Source organism: Carassius carassius, chromosome 41 (assembly GCF_963082965.1).
Source record: "Carassius carassius chromosome 41, fCarCar2.1, whole genome shotgun sequence".
NCBI classification, from domain to species: Eukaryota; Metazoa; Chordata; class Actinopteri; order Cypriniformes; family Cyprinidae; genus Carassius; species Carassius carassius.
In genome coordinates, this window is record NC_081795.1 from 6,218,576 (window position 1) to 6,244,602 (window position 26,027).

General features: G+C 36.2%; 2 protein-coding genes across 2 annotated transcripts in view; both read left to right on the forward strand.

Annotated features, from left to right (window-relative positions):
* Positions 1 to 927: 927 nt before the first annotated feature.
* On the forward strand, positions 928 to 9,698 carry LOC132123515 (homeobox protein MOX-2-like). The gene is made up of 3 exons (XM_059534171.1): positions 928 to 1,646; positions 5,604 to 5,776; positions 8,751 to 9,698. The coding sequence occupies exons 1-3, from the start codon at positions 1,148 to 1,150 to the stop codon at positions 8,970 to 8,972; spliced, it is 894 nt and encodes a 297-aa protein (XP_059390154.1). The 5' UTR covers positions 928 to 1,147; the 3' UTR covers positions 8,973 to 9,698.
* A 2,124-nt stretch (positions 9,699 to 11,822) lies between these two features.
* Positions 11,823 to 26,027, forward strand: part of LOC132123516 (alkylglycerol monooxygenase) — a 30,469-nt gene continuing 16,264 nt past the window's right edge. The window contains exons 1-3 of the mRNA XM_059534172.1: positions 11,823 to 12,042; positions 17,355 to 17,485; positions 17,730 to 17,881. Coding sequence (XP_059390155.1) covers positions 11,920 to 12,042; positions 17,355 to 17,485; positions 17,730 to 17,881 — 406 coding nt within the window. The 5' untranslated portion in view covers positions 11,823 to 11,919. The remainder of the gene's footprint in view (positions 12,043 to 17,354; positions 17,486 to 17,729; positions 17,882 to 26,027) is intronic.

The following is a 26,027-nucleotide window of genomic DNA, read 5'->3' on the forward strand; positions in this document are numbered from 1 at the left end:
ATCTAAAAAAAGATTGCCATATTTCAGATGTCATCATATTTTATAAATATATTAAGATATTTTAAATTGTTACAATATTTCACGTTGTATTTTTGATTAAATAAATGCTGATTTCGGTGATTAAAAATGTTTTTACCGACCCCAGACTTTTTGAACAGAATGTAGATTAACATGATACTGATTAGTCCATCACAGTTTTCTACTTCATTAACTTTGATATAATTACAATTTAATTATAATTATTCAGAAATTAATGAAGTAGAACATTTTCGATCTCAGTTTAAAAAAAAAAACATGAGTAGAAATTTAAAAAACAATCACGGGGTTGTAGATGGTTGTCGCTGAACTGCACAAAAAGTATGGCAGAGTGTTTTTGTACAGTCATACTTCCAATTGAAGAAGATCTACTGCTTGGTGACTTTTAGCCCTGAGCTCCTGTCCTCTAAATCATTCTCATAACAGAGGAGAAAGTGCTGAAGATCAACAACCCATTAACAGTTTGAACCCCTCTCAGTTGATCCGACCTTCTCAACCAATCTGACTTTTTTCTTTTAAGACCAGAGGAAAAAGTAATAGTTTTGAACACAAATCACATAGGGAGATTAAAAAGGGCCAAACTGAAAATCTGCCGGTTATTTTCTGACAGGTTTTAGATGTATGGAGCTGCAGGGCTAGACAGACTTGATTCAGTGGACAGTTGTGGCGAGGCTCTGTGACCCAGCCTTCCTCTCATGTTACCACCCTATTTATAACATCTCCCACCCCTCCTTCAGTCCCAGCCCATTGCCCAAAAGCCCGGCAACTGTTAGGAAGCACCTTTCCCTCTCAGCTGGGCCACAGTCTGCGCTAGACTGTCAACTGAGATTCAGCTCTCCTTCTCAACATCATCATCATCATCAGCTGCTGCTGCTGTTTAGCTGCGCTGCCTGGCAACTCTTGATCGCAGCGTGCATGGGATTATCACACGCACACACATATACAGACACACTTTTTTATTTTTCCTTAATTTTTGTCGCTTTTTTTAAGGAGACACTGTTTTAAGTGAGAAGTAAAGGAGCGTTTTGTGTTTCTGCTGTTTTTTTTTTAGTCTTTGGGAAGTTTTCTTGTTGTGGTTTTTGTTCCACTAGCGGCTGGTTTCGTGCATGCGATGGATCACACGCTGTTCGGCTGTTTGCGCAGCCCTCATGTCCCTCCGCAGGCCCTGCACCCCGCCTTTGCCCTTCACGGACGCTCCGAGAACCTCTCCTCATACCCCAACCTCTCCACCTCCTCTCCTTCTTCTACCTGCATCGTGAGCGGTTACCCAGGTGAGGATGGAGGTATGTTTGGGGGACACGGGCATCAGCGAGGGCCGCCCATGTCCCAGCAGCATCATCATCATGTACCCCAGCAGACCGGATGGCACATACCGCAGACGGCCAGCGTCTCTCCAGCAAGCGCCCGTCTAGGACTGGGGATCTCAGCCCCTGACTCAGGCGCTTCAGAGATGGGCCCCGGGGGACCCAGCCTCTGCGCAAGCACACCGAGCCTTGGCGGAGGGGTGCCCTCGGGTGCCTCCTGTGTTCCTGGAGGGGATTTCGGACGTCAAACGATGTCTCCAGCTGAGGCGGAGAAAAGGAATAGCAAACGAAGAAGTGACAGCTCTGGTAAGAAACAAGCTCATTTTTGTTTTTAACAAATTAAGGGGTCTGATCTGATCAAGTAATTTTTCATACATAGTCTTGAGTTTATATATATATATATATATATATATATATATATATATATACATATATTATTATTTATTTTTTTATTGCATTATTGTTGGTATTATGGTGGTCTTATATTATTTCAAATTACATTTATCAGATCCAATTTTATGTATATGTGAAGGTTTGTGTGTATAGATAGATATATTTAAATGTAAATTATTAAAATTATAAATATATAATATTGTTTTTAATTATATATATATATAAAATATATATATATATATATATATACACAGTATATATAATGTATAATATATATTTTATTTTCCAAATATTATATATAAATTACATTGAGTTGTTTTAGTTCCCTTTAAACACAAGAGGTGCAGTGCTAGTGTTTTCGGAAAAGGATTCTCCCGTACAGTGTTCAGAAACGTGGAGCCGTGTTTTTGAGCGCAAGAGTTTTGTAGGTGTTGGCTTACACACAGAAGCAATTATTTTGGCTAGCAGAGGGCAGATTGTAACTCTTGTGTGGGCATTTAACTGCACGCATGATTCACGTTTAGTCTCATCTGTTTCATCTCCTCACTTCTTTGGCAAGCAGAAAATAACACTTGTGGTAAAGTAACTAATACCATGGCCTGAGAGAGAGAACAGGGACGACCGTGTTGGCATTTACCACGAAAAGCCAAACGTTAAATGACAGGAATGCTGTGAACAGCTTTCTCTTTGAGTATAATTTTTTGTACATTGGAAATTGTACTTTTTTTTTGTTTTGCTGATGAGTAAAACAGGCAAGGAGATATGAAGTAAACTCAAGGGTTTTCAGTTCACTGCAAAAAGAAGCTGGTTTGATCTGATGGGGATCTCCAATTTGTTTTGTCTGGAATAACTGCTACTACTGTTAAAAAAATCTATTTAACACTGCATAAAATGGATCATAAAATGTATTTTTACGATCTACTTACTTCAAAGGGAATTTTAACTACTTTCTGCCCTTTAAAACAAAGTTCAGGTCCATACAAGAGGCACAGCCCTCCAGATGTTGATTTATTCTTATTTGCACCAAGTCAAAATTAACGTAACATAAATACACTTGTTACACTGCTGAAAAAGGTCAGAATTGGATCACTATATATACACACGCACATGAAAACATATGCACAAACACACATTTGTGCATGTGTATGTATTTAAAAGTTTCTCCTAATCATGCCCAAACTGCTTAATAGAATCATTTTGTGCTTATTTTTATTTATTTTTATTTTTTATTAAACTGTCAAATTGTTTCTCAATTTTCAGCATGTATGACTTTTGAATCATACCAATCCGTAAAACATGTTTTTCCTGTAAGATATCAAGCACATTACAGTGATAGTTGACAGTGCAAGTGAGATTTACAAATACATCTAGAGTGAAGATATACAGTGATAACCAATAGTAAATTAATATTGTTTTAGTGGTTGTTTTGGCCCAAGAATGTATTGAATTATTGCAGATGCATTTAAAAAGTAAGTCTCACAGATATGTTTTGGTCTTTTGAACAGAGTTGTTCTATTTTGAGAATTATAGTTTTATAGTTCTATTAACATTAACTGTCACACATCTTCATGGCTGCCTCAATTTCAGTGTAATTATAGCCCTCACAAAAAAAATGTGCATTTCTGCTTTACAGAATGGTTTTATAATGAGCATCACTCAATGGAACAATAAATGGTTTATCAATAAAATATAATTTTTTATGCATTTTTAAGATATGTTCATCTTAAGATACAATGTCTTATTTATTCAAAGCATGTGTTGTTGTTCTAATAAAACAACACATGGCTGGTTTGGATAGAAGACAGCAGCTTAGCGTATATTTGGTCATGCGGGTTTGCGTAATATTCATTTGGTTTCTTTTATTTTTTTCACCAATAAAGCTCAGCTTCAGTGTGTTTAACTATAATATTAAAGCAGATGTCTAAATATTCATTGTAGCTGTAGTTTTTTAAATCATTTTTGAAAGGCCGTCCTGCTCATTTTCTTCTCAGTAGGCTACTTTGCTTTTTTTTAAAGAAAAGATAAAAGTTAAGGTGCAGGCCTAATTGCTGTGGTGTAACCGCTATGTCGGGAAGCTGGGAAAAGTTGCTTTAACTCAGAGCAGCTCTGTTCGCAAAGCGCTGCTCGTGTTGGTTTTTCTCACTCCACAATGGCTGCGTTTAGCCAGCAATAAATTTGCCTTTCTGTGCTTGTTTTAATCAGACCCATATTCAGCCCAACTCTTTTCTGTGAGTCGAATTCAAAGACATTTAGCTAAAACACGGTACAATCAAGGCCGTTTTTGCCACTAGAAACCATGTGATGATTATTTGTTCAAAGGCTCAATGAGCATGAGTCACTTCACAGTGCGACTTTATTATATCATCATCATCATCGCATGAACAAGTCTCCATCCTTTTCAATTCTGCAAACCCAAACCTGTCAATTATACTGTTAAATAACACATCTGGCATGTGTTTATAGACAATATGATGTATCATCTGAACATCCACATGTACTGACACCTTCAGGTTGATGGGTATGTTCTGAAAATAAAATCTGAAATAGTTTCAAATACTTTTCCCTATCTCAGTTTATCATAAAGAGACAACTTGAAGGTCCCTCTAATTGTTTTCAAAGCATTGTTCTGTTTGTCCAGTAGCATGGGTTAAGGGGCAGAGCCATTTGTTAGGCTGACCAATGGCCATTGAAAGAGATGATGGGGAAAACAGTTTAAATGGATAGATCACCCCCCCCCCCCCCCCCCAAAAAAAAAAAATCTATTCATTTAGTTTCTTTTATCTGTGTAACACAAAAGAAGAAATTTTCAAAATATATTATTTCATCTTCAAGTCATACAGTTTTTGACAGAATTGTCATTTTAGGGTGAACTTTCCTTTTAAAATTGGATTTTGCAAATACAAAAACGTAAAAAAAAAAAAAAAGATTTACTTGATGTATTTTCAGCTGAAATAGCAGAGCAACTTTTGGACGGGGTCTCATTAAAGCGGACTCTATGTACAGCTGGGTTTTGGATTGCTAGTTGGATAAGCACTCACTCCACACCCTTAGATAAATGAACCCAAAAGTTTGTTGTGCCCTTTGAAATTGAGTCACAGCAAGATGAAGGCGCAAGTCTCTTAAAAAATAAAAAAAGGAATAAAATTTCCTTCCTCCAGTGTCAAAACAACAGAGGCGCATGTGTCTTTGGTAGGATGGATTGCAGGTCTAATCTGACATTTCCTCACTGACCTTTAATGTTTCCCATTCAAGATTAGACTTGACGTAATTGAGCTCTAGCAATAAATATATGCGCCTTTATGTGTATATGTTCTGTCACTCCAAAATCCATCTGAAAGTAAGAAAAAGTAATTTGCAGCACAAGAGCGAGGAAGGCAGTATGACACACACCACCGAAAATTGTTGTGAGTTGGCAGCTTGAGTTGAAGACGCTTGTAAAATTTTGAGGTAAATAAACTAAGGAAATATATTTTTACACATCCTCCAGTACTGTTTTGTTCCCTATTAAAACTACAGGGTTATAGCAGATTCCATTCACAGTAAGTCAAACGAAGTCGTTAGAAACTGTTCTGGTGAGCGCCAACTCATTGTGAGAATCTACGAAAACTCACGGCTGGGGTTGACTTTTACAAACAGCTGGCATGAATAATTGCAGCATCGTAAAAGATGACTGGCAGTCTTCCCCTGCTTTCCTTTATAACATTTCTGGGATTTCAACCCTGCAGTGATTGAATTTAATTGGAACGATTGTGCTGAAATGAACTGATTGTGTTTCAAAGGCTGCTTTGTTGATGCTGCTCTTCAAAAGTTTTTGTGACCGTGACTGTTGGAAATGTTTTCTTCCATTCCATTCTTGATTTTTCTTTTTAGAGTCCCAAGATGGGAATTACAAATCGGATGTGAGCAGCAAGCCAAGAAAGGAGCGGACGGCGTTCACCAAAGAGCAGATTCGAGAACTGGAGGCAGAATTCGCCCATCACAACTATTTGACCAGACTGAGGCGGTACGAAATCGCAGTGAATCTGGATCTCACGGAAAGGCAGGTGAGATGACCGAACGTGTCCTTGTACCTGTTCATCAGTCATTCTGTCAGAAGCAACTGTTGCTTTGTTTTTGTTTTTTCGGGTTCAGTGCTTTTTTATCCAGCTGTGGCTATGGAGTGGGACTATTGTATTCCAGATGTTTCTGCAAGATCTCTTTTTGGCTGTAGTCAAGTAACGGGAGAGGCGAAGGAAGTTCTGTCCGCTAAGGCACTTCTGCCTTGCCGCTCCGTCTTACAAATCGGTCTCTGCGTGGGAAGGTGCTTCCTACAGCCATATGTGAAATAAATAGCACATGGCGCTTTATTTGGAGCCAGAGAAATCTGGGTTGTTGTAACTATTTGATGTTTTAACCAAACAACTATGTATTCTTATTAAACCACTGAAGTTTATTAACTTCTACAGACCTAAATAGATGACGTAATGCTTGCTGTTTTTGAAATTACATCATTGGCAGGTCATTCTGGCCTTATTTGAAACACCATTCATAACATTTTTAACTGCTCAATGAGCCATGCAGTTTCTTTAATTTGTAACATGCCACAGTATTTTAGATTACAAATGTGTTTCTAGACGTTCTGGTTTCATCAGACTTTGCAGGTTGCAAAGGAACCCACAAGGAAGTGACATCTGTGGTCTTAAATTATGCTACATTCTCTGGGGAAACATTCCCAAGGCTTAGAATTAAAAACCTTGCCACACGACAAGTAAGCAAATCCGTCTCCTGCAATGTGATCCCTGTGTGAACCTGCTGGAGTTCTGGACCTTTGTGGCAGGAGTTGTATTCTGACTTTAGGGCCACCATAATTTTACACATGTAAAATCATAATAATGTTGCACAGCCTAATTACAACAGCTATTTTTGATGAGATTTATTACAGCTCCTGCAAGACAGCACTTTATTGTTATACCTAAATGTTTTAGGAGTTTATAATTAAACCTATTCAGTTAATTCAATCTGAACTATTTAACAAACAAGCATTCAAACTTGATTTTTATGCATATTCTTTTTATCTTTATTTTTTTGTATTTTGTTACATTTTGAAGAAATGTAAAATTACAATGTAAAAGATTCCCATTCCAATACAGCTTTCAAAATCTAATATTTCTTAATGATTAGAATTTAACTTCTACAGTTAATTCAGTCTGAACTACTCTGCATTCAAAAAAAAAAAAAAAAAAAAAAAAAAAAAAAATATATATATATATATATATATATATATATATATATATATATATATATATATATATATAAATATTAAAAGTAATTTTAAATTAAACTGTGAAATATTCCCATAGATTTAGGATATCAATCCTTAAGAATTAAACTCCATATAATTCAGTCTGAAATACTTAACATACAAACTCTGGTTTTATCAAATTATAATTCATACATTTACATACAGTATATATTCTTTTTTTAACTTTTGAGAAATTTAACTAAAGTGTGCAAACTTCCTGTTGATTTCATGAATGTTCCACAATCAAAACCTAACCAAAAACAATGATTTCATCTGCATTCTGATTGGCTTTTTTGCATACTTAGGTTTTTTTTTTTTCAAGCATTGGTTTAACCACTGCAGAGACATTGTATTTTGATACTCATATACAATCAAGAGAAATCAAGATGTGTGCTGAGTCTTATGACATCTGTAAAGTGTCTCTGATGTCTATTACACAGACCTAGTCTTCAACTTAAAATTTATCCAAATGCTGCCAATGCAAATGATGGTATTTATAAAAAATAAAAATGGTCTGTTTTTCTGTCGAATGGCATGCACTATCCTTTGAGCAGTAATGTACTAGAAGTTTTCAGGCTGACAGAAGAACTGCAAACGTTGCAGATATATTTTAAGGGTGGTAGTCTTACAGTGCTGACAGTAATGAACTTGGGCGGCCAATTGAATAGTGTCTAACAGACTATAAAATCAAATTCAAATCAAATTATTCCTTGTGGATTCATGAAATATAAGCTAAATTAATCATTGTGTATGTAATTTGATCTAAAATATGCCTTTGTACTTGACCATCAAAAAAAAACTAAAAAAAAAAAAACTTTGAATAACATATTTATGCTGATTTGGACCTGGTATTCCTCAAGCCTAATTGCATATGAAGAATTTTGGTCCATTCCATGTCACTATCTTCAACATTATACTCCACCAGAAATGCATTTAAGAGTACAATGGCCAGTGAATATTGTTGTTTTGTGTCTGGTATTCCTCAAGTCTGATTGTGAATTACATTCCATTTCATGTGCTTATCTACAACATTATAAACCTCCAGAAATACATTTTAGTGTATGGTGGCTGGGTGCCCCAGGAAGCCTTACTTGCACTGCAGTGACCATTTAAGAAACGGCTAAATCATCATTCTGGGAAATGTAAATACTGGCTCTGACTGAACTCGCAAGGAAAGGATGGAAATGTCTGATGCCACAAACATATGGGCTCGAGTTATTGCTGATCTGGAAATAGCTGTCAAATACTTGCATTAAAAGCCATGCTATATTATAACTTCTTAAGAGAAACACAATTCCAAACTTTGTGGATCATGCCCTAGAATAGCAGGGCCGGTCAACTGATCGCATGGCACTTTTGCACCTGATCGAGGGATATTAACTTACCGGAGTTTGGTGAGTCATGGCCCGATCCACCTCTCCAATCACTCTGCCAAAAAACCACAGTAAACAGATCATCTGCACCAAACAGCGAACATACAAATTCATTTGCTAAAGACAAATTACACTCCTTTTTTCATTTAAGAACCAATTTGGAGAACCACATTTAAAATAACCATGTTTTCTTTAGTGTGAAAAACTTTTTAGCAATCTGGAGAAACTTTTTCCAATATTAAGAACAATTGTGAAATGAAAAGGTTCCATGGATGTTTAAGGTTCTTCATGGAACCATACAATAGATTTAAATTCTTTTTAAAACTATAGAACATAACTCATGTGTCTTCCTTTTCCCACTAGGTAAAAGTGTGGTTTCAGAACAGACGGATGAAGTGGAAGCGAGTTAAAGGAGGTCAACAGGGGGCGGTAGCGAGAGAAAAGGAGCTTGTGAATGTGAAGAAGGGAACGCTGCTTCCCTCTGAGTTTTCGGGAATTCCTGGACTCCTCCATACACCGGACTCGCTTATCCACAATGAGGACAGCCACGACAGTGACCAGAGCTCTGAGCACGCTCACTTATGATACAAACAGATCCCATATGCCTTTCGTTGCTTATCTGGGGTCATGTTTAGTTCTGGATTATGCTAAAGTACGGACTGAAAGTACACAAAGACTTTTTGTGCCAATGAGGAGGCACTGCAACACTGTGCCTTTCAGAGTAGTGACAGTGCTCACTAAACATGTACAAATGTACATAGGACTGGTGTATTGTTGTGCATTCGGATGATACAGAATATGTGTGATACTTTGGCATCAATATTCACAAAGAAAAAGTGCCCTGCTAGTTTGACAGAAATGTTTACACATTTGAAATGTGCTGTTGGTCATTTTAAAATCCTGCCTGTCAGCATAGCCGGATAGCGTCCCAGATTTGTGTTGCTGTACACAGAGCCTAGGGACTTCTGTCAGGTCGTATGGATATTCTTTGCATGCTATTCCATAAAATAATCACTTACAGCACCTTTTAAGAACCCTATTTCTGGCAGTCGAATCTGGCCCAATAACATTCCATAATGTTCTTGCATTGAAAAGATTGCCGGTTTTTGTGCCTTCATTTTTTTTTACTGTATGTTTTTGTACAATGTTGATGTCATCGGAATAATGATCAATCAAGCATGGTCAAAAACATTTCAGATAATATTATGCCATGTAAATATAATTATTGCTATTTTAAAAAATGTGACAGCTGTATCATGTGCACACAATACCACATGCTTCAACAATAAACTTTTCGTATGTCGCTTGGTATGATTTGTTCATCGTTCATCGCTTATGTCCACCATGGGATAAAAATATAAAAAGGTAATGACTAGAGTTCATACTTTGTTTCACAGTTTTGAGTTTATATCTCACAATTCGGATGAAATGCACACACAGTTCTGAGAAAAAAGTCAGAATTGTAAGATAAAAACTTGCAATTGTGAGAAAAAAAAGTTGCAATTATCTTTTTTAAATTACATTACATGTAAGTGTTAAATTTTGTAAAGAATTATACATATATGAGAAAAATCAAAATTATATATATATATATAGTGTATATTGAAAAAATTGTTGAGCCCTGTTTCCTGTATATGATTATTGAAATCTTATAAATCTACTAATTTCAAAAACATTTTGCTTAAAACAGATGCATTGTGATGAATGGATCATTTTTAAATTAATACCTTAATTTAATGTGAAGGCATCTGCTGCCTCTAGTGAGTAATCTTGAAAGATTTACATTTACATTTAATCATTTAGCAATAGCTTTTATCCAAAGAGACTTACAAATGAGGAGCATATTAGAAGCAATCAGACTAACAAGAGAGCAACAGTATACCAGTGATGTGACAAGTCTCAGTTAGTCTAGCACAGTACACATAGCAAGGTTTGTAAGGGCATTTTAGCATCGGGACAGGTGCATGACAACCGTGCTAAAGTCTAATGAGAAAACAAAACAAAACATAAGCTGCTGTCTTCTTCGGTTGCTCAACTGCTTATTCTTTAAGTAGTAGGTTTAAGAAGTAGTTAGAATTTGTATCGTCTGACTTGAGTCACTTTGCATGTACATTTATGCTGTTGCTGAGTGATAGGGACCTCCTCACAGAAGCTGAAATTCTGGGCCTTAATTGCACATAATTGAACTGGACCTTCTGCACTGATACACAACGGTTGTGTATTCACCTGCAAGTCTAACCCATCAAGAAATTTTTTTTAACCCTCGGCACCTTCATGCTTTAAGTTGAATGATTCGAAATCCAGTGATGGTCTATGACTCATCACCATGATTATGAGACAAATATATGCTAAGGCTGAGCGAGGAGCTTACATGAATACGTTATTGAGGAAGGGGCAGGGGAATATGCTAAACTCAGCTTCTCCTCCAGGCAGGGTCATGACTTCTGCCTTAATCCTGAGAGGTGGGTGAGCAAACGGATCATATCCTATTACAAAATCAGGTCTGGAATATTGTTATGGTCTGTTCTTGCTGTCGCCACAGAGTGAGCCTGCATTCTAATTCGTAATACAAGCCAGGAGAATCAAGACACCTTTGCCCACCAGGACCAGTGATTCTGAACGTCCTGCCAAAAGAATCAACATTGTAGCTTCAACTGCTTTTGACGGAAGAAACCACAAAAAGATATTTTGTTTGAATGTTTTTGCATTACCAAGGAGATTTCTGGAACTTCCTGCACAATGGAATAGAGAGGTCACACACAAAGCCATGCTACTCTCTGTTTTGCATCGAAGCCTTTTACTGCCCTTTGACTTCTTAGGTTCTTTCTCCTGGACAGGAAAAGCTGCATTGTTTTAAATATAGTCCAAGCCAAAAACAGAAGCAGACACTACAACCTTTTTCAAAATATTAACAGTTAATTTACAGTTTGCTGCTGCAGCCTTGAAGGTATTCATATGAGGGGCCTCTGTCTTTCTATATTTATAAAAATAAAATTACTTAAAAGTATAATATATATATATATATATATATATATATATATATATATATATAAATGTGATAACACTTCAGTATTTACTGTCTGAAAATGTTTAAATTCCATATCCATTAATGCAAATATTCAGGAAAGAAACCATGATTTTTAGTATTTCAAAAAGTACTAGTGAATAATTTTAATTATTCTTACTGTGCATCATTTTAAGTCATGCAACCTATTGACTTTGTGTAAATAGTGCCAATATGTTATTTAAGTATATTATCTATGTCATCTATATAATAGCTCAGTTCTCTATATCTTTCTGCAATTAAAATAAAAGTAGGCCTATAGGTCGACTTGGTTATATTATCTTAGTAAGCAAAAGTGCTTGTCGCGAGTCATGTGATGACGTCTCTCTCATGGCGGCGTTTACTGTGAAGTTCAAAGGTCTGGACTCCTGTAGGTGATCATAAACGCTCAGCACACATAAATCCCGGCAGTGAGAGGAGCCACTCATCTATACTGTAGTTTAATTTTTTACCACATTTACAAACGCAATGGAGCGAGTGGAAGTAACCAGTGTGACCCATTCTCAGGGAGTTCGTATGCTGTTCAGTTTAATGACTCCTAATGAATCCTCATTCGCGACTGTACGAGAGGTGCCGACTTATGTCAACCAGGTACGTGTGACATCACAAGCGCGTAGAAAAGGTGGATTTAGGAAAAGTTAACGTTAGTAGATTACGCACAGATTTATAGGCCTACTGTACGAACTACAGTGTTTAACACCAACAGCACACTCACACTCACAAAGAAATTGAATTTTTTGCACAGCTTACACAAGCTGAGCTTGCATGGGCTGTTTACGTCTTTGATTTTTTTTTTCCTCAACGAAACTTGTCTTCATACCTTTTTCAGCACGCATAGCAACTGTATTTGTGTTAAAAGGGTGCAAGAACGCATTAGAAATTGTGCAGGAGTGCCATAGAAATGCAGTGTTACAGCCTACTACAATATTATGGCATATTGTGAAAAGTACATTATCTGTCTGTCTATCTAGGCTACTTGCACAAGTTTACCTAGAGGCCTACATACTGTGATTATATGGATGATATATCGATAACACACACACACACACACACACAAACTAGCATAGTAAGATGAGCTTCTGCATTTTGTCACCTGTTGGTACCAGTAGATGTGACTTTATGAATTTCGAATGTGCAAATATTACTTGTTCTTCATTTTGTTAATCATGTTCCATATCGTCAGTATATTATTGTAAACAAAACATCTGTAATTGGGATTTCTTCAGGGTGTCTCCACACATGTTTTCTAACAACACGTCTAATACAACAGGTTTAAATGATGCCGTAATTGGAAATTGTACCTTTTTAATTGTGTGGTTTCTTAATTTTCATTAACGTGCAAAAACTGAGCATCATCATCAATAACGTGAGCACCATTGCTGTAACAATTGGAAAACAAGTCTGCCACCTGTTCAGGTTTTTAAGCCCTACAGCGGGGAAATCGCTTCTTAGATTTTAACAGCCCCATGTGTGTGTGTTTTTCGGTTTGGCTGCACTCAGATCAACACATGTTTGTTATTTGAGGTAAAACACTCACATTTTTACAGGCCGCCATAAACACATGAATAGAGAAATTGCAATTAACCACACAGCAGGAATCCTAATTGTTGTAATTCTGTCACAAACACACACTTGTTAAATTGCCTCGCTCACCATTTCTGCAGAACTTTATTTGAAGTTTCTGTCTCTTGATGTGTTTGAGTGAGACAATAGAAATTCTTTGTTTTTTTTTGTTTTGTTTTTTGTCTTGGTCAATACATAGATTTGTGCTTTTTTTTCTAAATTTTATATACTTTCTTACTTTTATTTTGAATCTGGAGCATAATTAAAAACTGTCGTTCAGACTGTCTACACGTCACTGTTAGACGATAAAAGCGAAGTTGAAACAATAAAATCTCAATAAAAAGTGTATTAGACATTTGTATAATGCAAGTTTAGTTGACAGTACATTGCTTAAAAAATGTTTGACTGTATTTGCATTTTTTATTAGAATTTTTTTTGTGTAAAGTTACATGAACCGTTCAGAATCTGAACAAGAAAGCTGAAGAAAAAAAACTAAAACACTAACATCTGCTCCACAAATGTCATTTTTCGTTCTTGGTGAGATCTGAGTCCACAATCAAAGCTTTATATACAACTAGTAAGAGCCCCTCAACAATTTTTGCAAGCTTGAAATGTGTTACTGCAGGGCTAATAGCTGTTTTCATTTTGTTTCTTAAAAAAAAACATGCTGAAAGATGTTAAAATAAGTTTCTCAAACCTTTTAAATTGAAGTGCACGTACAGTTTACTTATAGTTTATAAACAGCAGAGCTCACTGAAGTTAAATATCCAATTAGATTGAACTTAATTTACATTAACTTTAGTTTAGAAGTTTTGGAAGTAGGTTACACATAGCACTAGTAGCTAGAGCTTTGCTGCAGTCGGCGGCCAGATGTGTCCAGGTTTGCGTGTGATAGGGGTTCCCAAGTGGTCTATCCTGCCTCACACACACACACATACACACACATATACACATGGCCCGTTCCACCTGTAGATCTACTCTATACTGTTGTGCCACAACTCCGCCCCCTACTTCCACACTCTCAGTTCCGTGTGCATGTGTGTTTGCATGTGAGAAAGTGAGTCTCGGGTTTCACACTGCAAAGAGTGTCCCAGAGTACTGCCAGCACCACATCTGTTAACTTTTTAATTGGTCTTTTGTGATTTGCTCCATGTTTGATGGGTAATCCAAGTTTAAGAAATCCAGAAAACTTCCTTTACATCCAAGTCCTTTAAGTTAAAACTTGCTGGTGAATTATAAAACTGGTGATTACAGAAGTTTAGAGAGTCCAACTCTAGTGGAACCTTCCAATTCCATATGCTCCAGTCCAAAACACACTTTGCATTGAACTCTGCACATTTGGCAAGACACTTTTATGCAGCTTACATTACATTGAAACTATACATTAATAAAAATGCACAGTACAGTATATTGGTACCATATTGGCCATATTCACTTGTAGCATTAGCATTTAGAATGATTGATTTTAATAAAAAAATTAAATACATAATACTTATATGTATATAAATAATTTATATTCATAAGTAAATTAAATATAGGTAATAATTTAGTATATTTATTACTTATATTTATGAATTTATGTGCATTTAGTGTACATTTGTATTTCACTGGGAACCAAACCCATGACCTTTGTGTTGCTAGCAACATGCACGACAGTTTGAGCTACAGAAATGCTTTTAATTTATATAGATGATATTGAATTTATTGGTTATCGCCCATAACATGAATTATTGGCTTATTGAGACGGTTTCATCGGGCGCACGCGCCTGGACCTAAGTAAACTTCCGGTCAGGGCCAGATTAACACTTTGTTGTACCCTGGGCAACAATATTCAAGGGCCCCATCATCACGACCCCGGGATCACCATAATATGGTCATATACAGAATATATTACTGTAATATACAGTAAATATACTCAATACTTCAAATTCTAACTGTCATCAGGTGTATTTTGATTTACAAATATTTAAATGCTCATAGAACTACAAATGCACTACTATGTCCCCTATCAAAGACATTCACTCACATATAATGCTATGAAAACAAAACACATCAGCATCTGTATAATCTGGTAAAATTGACCCACTACATTGAGAGGGAGGGAAATATCCTCCATTTTCACAAAAATGAATAAATAAGCAACCACTTTCAAACCATTGTTTATTTAACAACATTTATTCCCAATATAAATGTATTGAATTGATAGAGCTATAACAGAAGACACAGACAACACATTAAGAAACATTTTGGTCCTCAGCTCATTTTAAGCAGAAATCACCCTGACAGGGTGACCCTGTCTCCTCAGAATTCAACAAGGCAATCAAGTTATTAGTCCAACACAAACAATTTGGAATCTGCCAGTTATCCCTCCACAACAATATACAGCATTTTAATAAAGCTGACACCTCAAGGAAAAAATAAATAAATAAAATGCAGTATCACTATTATCTGCTCATAAACATTTTTATCCTAAGCTCATTTTAACTTGTTTTAAAATAGAACAACAACATATCACAGCACAATTAACCAGTTTATTTTTTAGTGCTACATAAACATTTAGAAATCTGTCAATTTCTCTGAAGAAGACAAGACAGAAATAAATGCTACATAATCTGGTAAAACACACAATTTTAGTCCTAAATAATGAGGAAGTGCATGTTTGAATTTGAAATGCCTTCATTTGGCAAACACATCTTACAATGGCTTTTTTCTGGACTTTGACTGTGCAAACTGGTGTATAACATCTTCCAAATCAAGGCCACTAACAAGTTCATGTCCAATAGCTAAAATAGAAAGATAAAAATAAATACTTCAAAACCTGGCAAAACACACAATTTTAATCCTAAATAATTAGGGAGTGCATGTTTGCTTTCATTTGGCATCTTGAAGAAAAGTCCTGGCTAGCTGAGTTGTCCTCGTCATTGACGGAAGTTGACTTAACAGAACTGTCGGCAACATTAACAGGAGTGAAGAAATGACCTATTTTAGGTATATACTTAAAATTTTCTGCGTTTCTGATGTCCTTTTCCTTTTTTAATTTCCGCTTCGCGCTCCCACTTAGCTTCTCCATGTCAGATTTTTATCTGTTGTAGCAACGCCTGACGTAACCCGCTCGGCGTAACATTTGACCAACCTCATGCGGGCTGACCAATGAGGAGAGGGTCTTAACTTGAGGCCCTCTCTTCATTGGTCATTCCGCATGAGACTGACTCTCAACCGCTCTCAACTCACGTTCAAAGTCATAGGCAGCGCAGCGTCTCTCTGTGCAGCGCAAAAGCCCGTGTTGACAGTTTGTTTAATATAAAGCGGGAGATTACCAGATACAGTATTTTGCTCGTGCCCTTGCTTCCCTGGGCCCTTTAGAGGTCTTGGGCCCCTGGGCAATTGCCCAGTTGCCCTTATGGTTAATCCGGCCCTGCTTCCGGTCTGTGTTGTGTATATCGGTCTGGCTGCAGTGCCTTCTACAAACGCAGTTAAGGTCAAGGTGATGAGTAGACTGAAGTTGGGGTCAGGTGGTTGTGCTGCGGGATGTGTTTCCCATACATTTATTTATTTTTGGAGACTCGCCACAATTTTAAAACTGATCGATTTTCAAAAAGGCTTCGCTGAATAAACATGAGTAACGTTACGTACTGCACGTTTAATAATAATAATTCCTTACATTTATATGTTTAAATATCAAAACGAGGCACAGGTGTTTTTATTTCGCTGTATTTCTGAAGGAAGACTTGCGTGTTATATGCCTGATAAAGCAGCGTATGAGCGTACCAGCTCTGCTCTGTTTACAATTGTTACTGGGGAAGCCTCTATTTCTCGCGCTTTATGTCTAACGTATGCTTTAAAACATCTCGTGCTGCCAAAGAATGAATTTGCATTTTCATTAAGTCCGCCTGATCCACGCGGCAAACATATGTTGTTTGTTATCAAAAATTATCTACTCTAGAGGGACTTGGCTGTTGTTATTGATTCTATTTGGAAGTCTACCGGAAGTTAAGTTAGGTCCAAAAAAGCGCGCATGCACAGTAACGTTTGTTTATGTTGTGGCCGTTGAAACCGTCTAGTTCGTGCATTCCTGGGTATTGAACCTGTGACTTAGCAACAGAATGACTGCACATGCTTATGCTATCCTTTATTTGCTGACAGATGCCTAGTGTGTTGAAGTTTTATGCTTATTTTGACATGCACTAGGGCTGTTACAGAATGTAATTCTTTTGTATTTAGATGCAGCATTTAAAAAGTTCCACTATTTAGTGAATAGTATTAACACAATATCTAAAGTTAGAGTAACTGTTGTGTTTGTTTTCATTTACAGCAGCGATTTAATAATTTTTGTGTTGTAGGCCACACCATATTTCATTGGTTTGATATTATTGGAGATTGTTTTGGGATGGTTAAAGACAGATGGCCCTCACATCAAGATCAACGACTTCATCACATCTTTGTCTGCAGGGATGATGTCCCGTCTGCCTCAGTGAGTTGACATCAACTTCCCAAGTGTGAGATTTACCTCACAGTTCCTTAAAAAAATGTCTGTAGATATGAAACACAAGATTTTGTCAAATGGTCATATTACATATCAGATCACACTTGACCTTACAAAGACATTAGAAAGAAACTGAGAACAAAACTAATGTTTCACTCATGCAGTTTCTCTCAAATAGACATGTTTATCTGTTGATGTAACTTAATTCAGCACTTTTGGTGTCTTTCTCAAGGCTCGTGATAAGAAGTTTGGAGCTGTCAGCTTATATTTATGTCTGGAACAACTTCCGTGTATTGGAGCTTCCTTGGGATTCAGCTTGGACGTGGTGGCTTGCGTTTCTTGGTGTGGACATGGGATACTACTGGTTCCATCGATTCGCCCACGGTATGTGAATATCCTGCCAAATGCATTGCTATTATATCCATCCATCTGCTTTAAAGGAGTTTGCTGAATGTAAAAATGGAACATCGTAACATTCCCATTTTTACAGGGTGTGCTACTTTCTTCTTGTGAATTTTAATATGATTAATTTTTTATTTATTTGGTGCTTTAATCTAGCACTAATAGTATTTTTTACACCTTTCTGGACTGGGAGAGGAACGGTTAAAATTTTCCATATAGTTTATAGTGATATAAAGACAAAAAAAAACTCATATGAATCCAGAATTTTTGTGAAAAACATTTTAAAACAAATTTAGGTCAGGATTCACTGATATTCTTGCCGTCCCCTTGAAACTTCAAAAACAAACTGTTCATTTTTCATTGTCATGCATTAAAATAGCTTTTGGTCATGTTTAAATGTTCTGGAAACATTATTTGATTCTGAAGTCGTATCTGCGGATGTTAGTTTTACGTTAAGGGCTGGTTTGGTTCCATGATAATGTGGTTTTGACCCTTAAGGATCGTATGTCTTGCTACTTTTGCGAGTTCATAACTTGGAGAAGCAGGTAACCAATGACTGTTTTTGATTTACCTCAGACTCTTATAGGATTTTTATTTTCCATATTTCAGTAAACACTTTTATATACAGTATACTCTATCGGCTATCCAGATGTGGAAAATGCATCTTAGGAGAAACGCTTTATCTGGCTTCGCATTTGAAATCTCAATCTGTCAAGAAGTAGGCGATTGCAAAAGACACTTATGTTTGTGTAGCATGAGAGTTCAGGCACAGAGCCGTGAGACATGTGTCCAAACAGAGGATAACATTGTCACAGCTGTAATCTTTGAGCACTGTGGTGTTTTTCTTCTCTCTTCAATAGCAGCCTTCGCAACACTGCATTGCCAGTAAACATACTTTGTTACCATAGACTGTAAATCTGCTTCTTAACAGTTCTCTGTCTTGAGATGCCGGCTCTCCAATATAGCATAATCCTAGTTTTGGTTTACCAAAATACCATTTTACAGGCTGTTTTGTTGTCTCAAATGTGCATTGCTCAATAATTCCCCCCATGTCCTCTTCTTTTACATGAGTAAACATCCACAGTGTGTCAGAGGCCAGGGCATTGACTTTAGTTTCTTAGTGAAAAAGGTAAAACAGGCTACTGCCATTTGCTTCTGAAGTATGCTTACCATATGCTACACCAATTCCATCCATTTGAGATTTAATGTTGATACGATGGCAGGACATTTTTCAAATTACATCTCTCCAGACTTCACTTGGACCCCTAAATAAAGTGATGAGGTGCTTTTGGCTGTCATGTTATGTTTTCCATTGTGTCGGGTTCTTGCTCCGAGTTGGAAATGTAATTTTTGTCAGAGGTCTCCTGTGCTCAATTTGTTCTTTTTGAAGTCAGAGGAAATGATTTGTCTAGTTTTCTGTTCCATCGCTGTCCAAGATGACTTCTTTTGGATGTCGTATGGTTATAATTCATAATAGACCCAGACATAATGGCTTTTCTTTTTTTAAAGTTACAGTAGTTTAGCTGCTATACCTTTACAACCAGAGAATATTGTTGAGAAAAGAATCTGAAATGTGACTGAAGTATCATCAGGAATCGATTTAATGGTTTTGATACCGTTCTGAATTTGGGATTCTTTAGAACATTTCATTATTAATAACAGACTTAAAAGAGTCTTTTGTTGATTAATTGGACTTCGCTGATCATGCTTTTTTTGTTGTTGTAACCAGCAAAACCTAGGCAAAGTGTATGATGACAGACAACAGTAATGACAGTTTTGAGATGATTTTGGGGATGTTTAAGATAATCTAATATTTAGGATATACTAAGGATAATATTTTTTATTTTTCCATTATTTTAAGGGAATAGTTCACCCAAAAATGAAAGTTTGCTGAAAATGTACTCACCCTTTTATATCCAAGATGTAGATGAGTTGGTTTCTTCATTGGAGCAGATTTAGAGAAAATTAAAATTGCGTTACCAACAGATACTCTCCCATGAATGGGTGCCATAATACAGAGTCCATAATCACTAATAATAATAATAATCCTTCTCTATTGAAAATGTACATCTCCTGTTGCCCTCTCAAATCAATCTCGACCAACATATTTATTTAATATTGTTTTGGACTTATTTTTTAAACTCTGCATGGTCTGTGCATATTTAACTCCTAATTCAGACTTTTTAATTGTAAAAGGAGTATTATGGAAGCAAGGGTTTGAAGTAAAAAATGTCTTGTTGATGGATTTGTTTATTACAAACACACATTTTGTGAGTTGCTTGCAATTGCTTGTGGATTGATGATTTTATAAGGTCTTTGTACTCTCAATGTGACACGGCACCCATTCACTAGAGGATCCACTGGTGTGCAAGTGATTTAAAACAAAATTTCTCAAAATCTGCTCAGATGAAGAAACAAACTCATCTACATCTTAGATGACCTGAGGTTGAGGACATTTTTAATTTTGGGTGAACTATTAATAATATTTAATAATTAGTATTTTAAGAAAGTGTTAAAATGCAATAAAAATATATAGAAACTTTTTTTAAAACAATAGTTTTTTTTTTTAAGTGTGCTGCATGTAAAATATGTTATGATTACTTGATGACCAAAAACCAGCACCAGCCCTTTAACTACAACACATGTCCACCTTTGTTATTTCAGATTTCTCGTCTGACCACTGATTTGAGTGGTACACAGCTGGTGATCTTATGTTTTAGCTAATGATCCTTGAATAGTTTTCATACTTGGTTTTGGTTCAGTTGGTGCACATAAGTTTTTATCTAAAGCTGTATTCTTTTGGGACTTGTAAGCTATCAATCTTTGTTCTAGCATGAGAAAACAATTTAAAAGGGCATAACAGCCAAAATATGACCACTAGAAAACTATACTGACCCCAATTAGTGCCATTGTAAAATTTGAACTTTTTTTTTTTAATCTAATAAAAAATAATCATTTTTATTCATTTCATTTTCACTCACACAAGTTAAGATGTCAAAATACATTTTTGATAATATAGGCATGTAGGGATATGTGAAAATGCCTGTTATATCGGTAATATAAAATCTGTAGCATTTAAAATTTGTATTGTGTTTTTACAGAATTTATCACAGCTGTCTTGAATCACATTTAAAACTAAATTCAAGCCTAAATTTAAGACCAATTTGTAAAGCAAGTGCTTTTCCTTGTCTGAAGTAGCCATTTAATATTGTTAGAAATTCATATCCTCATAAATCAAAGGCTGTGTTTGATTTTGGTGGCTTTTGATGTTGTCCAGGCATCTGCTTCTGCGTGAGCTATATGTATGCGCCCATTCTGCTCTCTTCTGTCATTCTCTGTTGCATTTTTTCCACATGTTGCCTTATTTTCCAGTTGCCTGCAAACTTTTATTGCGACTCTCTGTGGTGTTTGGCCTTTCCATGTCTTCCTCTACAGTGATGCCATAATCCACTGTAGCGGGGCTGGCTTTCCAACCACATGGTCGGTTTTGGCAAAATGGGCCAGATGAGGTTTATGGTTTAGCCCGGACTAGGTTAATGTTCTTCTGGATTTTTTTTTACGCATCAAGATTTTTTTTTTTTAATCCTTAGACAAGGGAAATGTATTAAAGTAGCTGCAGTCTCCAATGTACAATAAGGAATATGGTCGATTGCACTGTCTATAAAATGTGCTTTTGCATTAAAACAAACTGATATTTGTTGCCATTTTGATTGTATAGTTGATATTTCAGCATTCTTGGAATAATATATAGAAAGATTGAATGCGGCTGTCTCACTGATTCTGACTGGTCCCCATATGCTACTATTTCCAAAGAGCTCCACCAAAACCTCAGCTCAACCCTCTGTTCAGGAACTCTGAAGAAAGCCAATGGGGAAGGCCACGGTGGCTGCTGTTGCATTAGGACTTCATCAATTAGTCTTTCATTTCTCAGTCTCATGAGTCATGAGCAATGAAAGATGTATGGTGGACTACAGAAGTCTGGGACCACATCTGGGTTCAAGGATCGAATGTAATTTAAACCTGGAAATAAAGTTTGGGTTTTAAAAAAAATCTAAAACAAAGAAATGTTATGTAGAATTAATAAGAAATACTTCTGCACTTGCTCACCAATGAATCCTGCAGTTTTCACTTCAAAATCCGTTATCATTGTGATTGTTTTTATCAGCTGTTTGGACTCCCATTCTGACGGCACCCATTCACTGCAGAGGATCCTTTGGTGAGCAAGTGATGTAATGCTAAATTGCCCCAAATCTGTTCCAATGAAGAAAGAAATTGTTGTTTCGAATACAGTTTGAAATGCAAAAATTTATTAAATTAGATGTAAGCAGAAGTTTTTTTTTTTTCAATTAAAAGTATTTTTTTCATGTTTTTCTTTTTTTCAGTAAATCTGACATTGCATCCCCAAGTTTCAGAAGATTGATTTTCCAATAGTAATGCTCTCAGATTGGAGTGCTTTTGATGGCAGACTTGCTTAAATAACCTTAGTTTTGGTGATTAGTTTGGCCTAAGGTTGCATTCTGTTCCTTGTAGATGTGTAGCATGACGTCTTTAGATTGATTACAAGTCCTGCAGGCCTTTGGATCAGGAGACCCACTTGTAAGCCCAAATCTTGTAAAGCAACATGCATTTCAAGTCCCTAATTCCCTCTCCTTTTTATTCACTAGAGTCACATAAAGTTATTTGAATAATGATACCTTGGGAAACGTTTGGTCCGTCCAAGGAGGATATTGTCCGGGGTTCTAAGACAAACTTTTATCTGGTGTGCACGTCTAGCAGAAGTGTCATTCTGTCGTTTTTTTTTCTACTGTAGTTTGAGGTTTGGTTGAGGTTAGATGTTATAGGGTTAGATAGGCAGGGAGCGTCATAAGGTCAGAGAGAAACTATAAACAAGTTATGGAAGGCAGTACTTAATGTTACATTCTTTATCACTTCACATTTTTCATTTGTAATTGGAATCAGAAAAGTCATCAAAAGAAAAAGCCAGCATTATCCAGTAGCAAAAGGATGCAGTAGCACATATGTTTACACATGCAACCTCACAATATCAGGTTCAGGATACAGTTGTGGCACACGTTTAGCATTTACGCAGACAGCGGCAGTTGTCAAGACAAACACATCTTGTCAACGCCACTGTGGGGCGTCCCAAAGGAGGCCGGGACTGGATGTTATTGTTTTCAAAAGGAATCCTCTTGGTGGAAGGCAGTGGGGTTTAACCACAGGCCACAGGGGCTTCATAAATCTTCTTCTGACTCTGGAAGTCCCCGGCCGTGCAGGTTTGAGGGCGTACAAAAGAATCGAACCAGTCAGGATGTAGAGCCAGGGCTCAAAACAGCGCCCCCGGGACCCTGCAATAATATCAACAATGTCCAGCAAATCAGCCACTTGTAATTGTAGGCGAGTTTGTGTGTGTATGTGATTTTTGGATGAGGCCAGACCAAATCAGTCTGAGGCATGTCTCTTGCTGTGTTGAAAATTTTGTCCTTCAGGATTGGAGTCTACCTTCACCATATGCCATGTGTGAAGTAGGGCTGGGTAAAAATATTTTTCTGATTCATCTCAATCAACATTTGAACTTGATTTCGATATCTATTCTTAAAATACAAACATCGATAATTTACTTTATGCTAGTGTTTCCTGCACTAAATTTTCCGTTGAATTTATTAACTTTTTATTAACATTCTGTTGCACTAAAACACTGTTGAATTTACAACCACATGACTGAAGTTGCCGTTTATTTGTGTTTGCGGTGTGAATTGAATGTTATAAGATAGAAAAATGGCAATTAAAAAAATTCCATTGCGTTTTCTTTGGAGGCTTAAAGCAATAACATACTGCACAACCTGCGTAGTCTGATAAATAACAAATGACTCCTTTAAACCAATTATGGATGTGAAACCAATGTGATTCACTAACAATTTTTATGAGCCTTTCCTTTAAATGAATCATTCAAAAAGAAAAGTTACCATTTGCATTAGTCTAATTGATCTTTAAACTAATTGAATCTGTCCAAGCGGTTACTCAACCCAAACAATTAATGATTACTTTTAATAATAAAATATGTTAAGGAAATACAGTACACTTGTTACTTTACTTCATTTGAATTATTAACTACTAATCTACTATGGGTTTTTTCCGTATTGCAATATCATATTGTCTATATGAGTTAGTCATTGGCACATTCATTTAACCGATTTGTTCAAAAACACTGATTAACAATTAACAAATGCACAGTTTTTCCAAATATCAGCTGAGATTATTCGTGTGCACTGTCATTTGAAAAATACCACTCTTTTTACAAATGTCTCCAGCAGCAGTTTAGACTGCGAGCGAAGACATTGAAGTATTGTGGTGACAGACATGGGTTTAGTTGCTTTGGCTGACTGTTTGCGTTGGCCTCTTTTATTCGCAGACAGCTTGTCCTCTCTGCCCAGACGTTCACAGTTCATTGCTAACCTGAGTGACATGACACGCAGTCTCTTGCCACGCTGAGAGGCCCGTGGCGTCATGTGGGAGCGATTCTGAGGGTGGCACTAGAGCGGGGATATTTGCATGTTTGATGAAAAAGGAAAACTCATTATTTGGTGCATGTGATGAAAACAGCTTGACTGCCAAGTGTTCTTGGTCCCTTATAGTTTTTATAATTAGGTTTTTTGAATGTGCAAATGTTTAACACATTAAAAATGCATTAACATATTTGCAAGTAGAGAGTTTTTATAAATTTGTTTCTTTCACAATGTCTCTACATTACTCGTTAAACTGTGCACTGTAATGCACAGTGGTATAATCAGTGTATTTTGTTGTTGGCTTAACCCTTCACCTTTTGTGAGACTTGTGTAAAGGCCTCTCCACAGTGACTTAAGGTAACTTTATGTGAGTTTGTGCATTTCTGTTCCTGTACTTTGTGTTCATACCAAAGTTTATAGATAAGAGCAATTTAAGTACAATAGACACTTTGAATTACTTGGATGCCATGAATATCATCCAATCATTCTGAGAATTTTATGACATGGATATTAATTTAGATGGAAAAAAAACAATTTGAGTCCTAGAATTGTTGCATGAGCTAGCACGATGGACATTTGACAATTTTGATGACTTATTCAGTGCTTCCAAGATTTTTGTCCAATCAATAATAATAATCTGTGTAGTGCAGAATGACTCGTCAATAATAATAATAATAATAATAATAATAATAATAATAATAATAATAATATATTTATTTTGGAATTTATAATATTATTATTATTATGATTATTATTTATCTCACCCTGACTAACTAGCAAATTATGTTTGTGGCTGAAAATTAACTACAATTTATGTATGTTATCTATTCTTAAGTGATGAGACCAAAATAATGTTGTTGTTTTTTATATATCCATTTATAGTACACACTGCTTTCTGTGCAACCATGCGGTTTATCCCTGTATTCTTGAGAAAAGAACACAATCTCTGTGTCTGAGCAGACCGTGATCTTCAGGGATGATGGGAAAGTCTTTTCTGTGGCATAGGTTCTCATCATTAAAGCTCTTCCCCTCTGAATACTGCCTGCCAAACTATGCGGCTTCCAGCCGAGGCCGGCGCACGAGGACATGGATTGCAATGAGGCCTAGCTGAACATACTTCCTACCAGTGACACCCCACATCAATCTTACACTGATCTGCCCTAGGAGGTGAAAGCATGGGCTCACACACTCTCAAGCAATGACTGGAGCTCTGCGGGTGTGTTTTGAGAAAAAAACTCTCATTTCATCTCTTGATTTGAAGCAGAAAGCACTAAAGAGTGTCATTTATAACAAAGTAGTATTAGCTCATGCAATACTTCATTTAAAGTTTGGAATTTAACTGAATTGTGTATATTTGTAATGGAAAGTACTTTTATAATAGCTTGAAATGCAAAGACAACCAGTGGTGTTATTTGGGGGCGGGGCTATCTGTTCAACCAATAGCAATGGATAGATTATGTTTAGGGAAACTAAATTTTTATGTCACTTTTTGCAATTCTGTTTTTCAGTTTTTTCTTTTTTAACATTATTATTATTATTTATATAGAAAAAAAATAAAATAAAAATATATATATATATATATATATATATATATATAAAATATTATTATTATTATTATTATTATT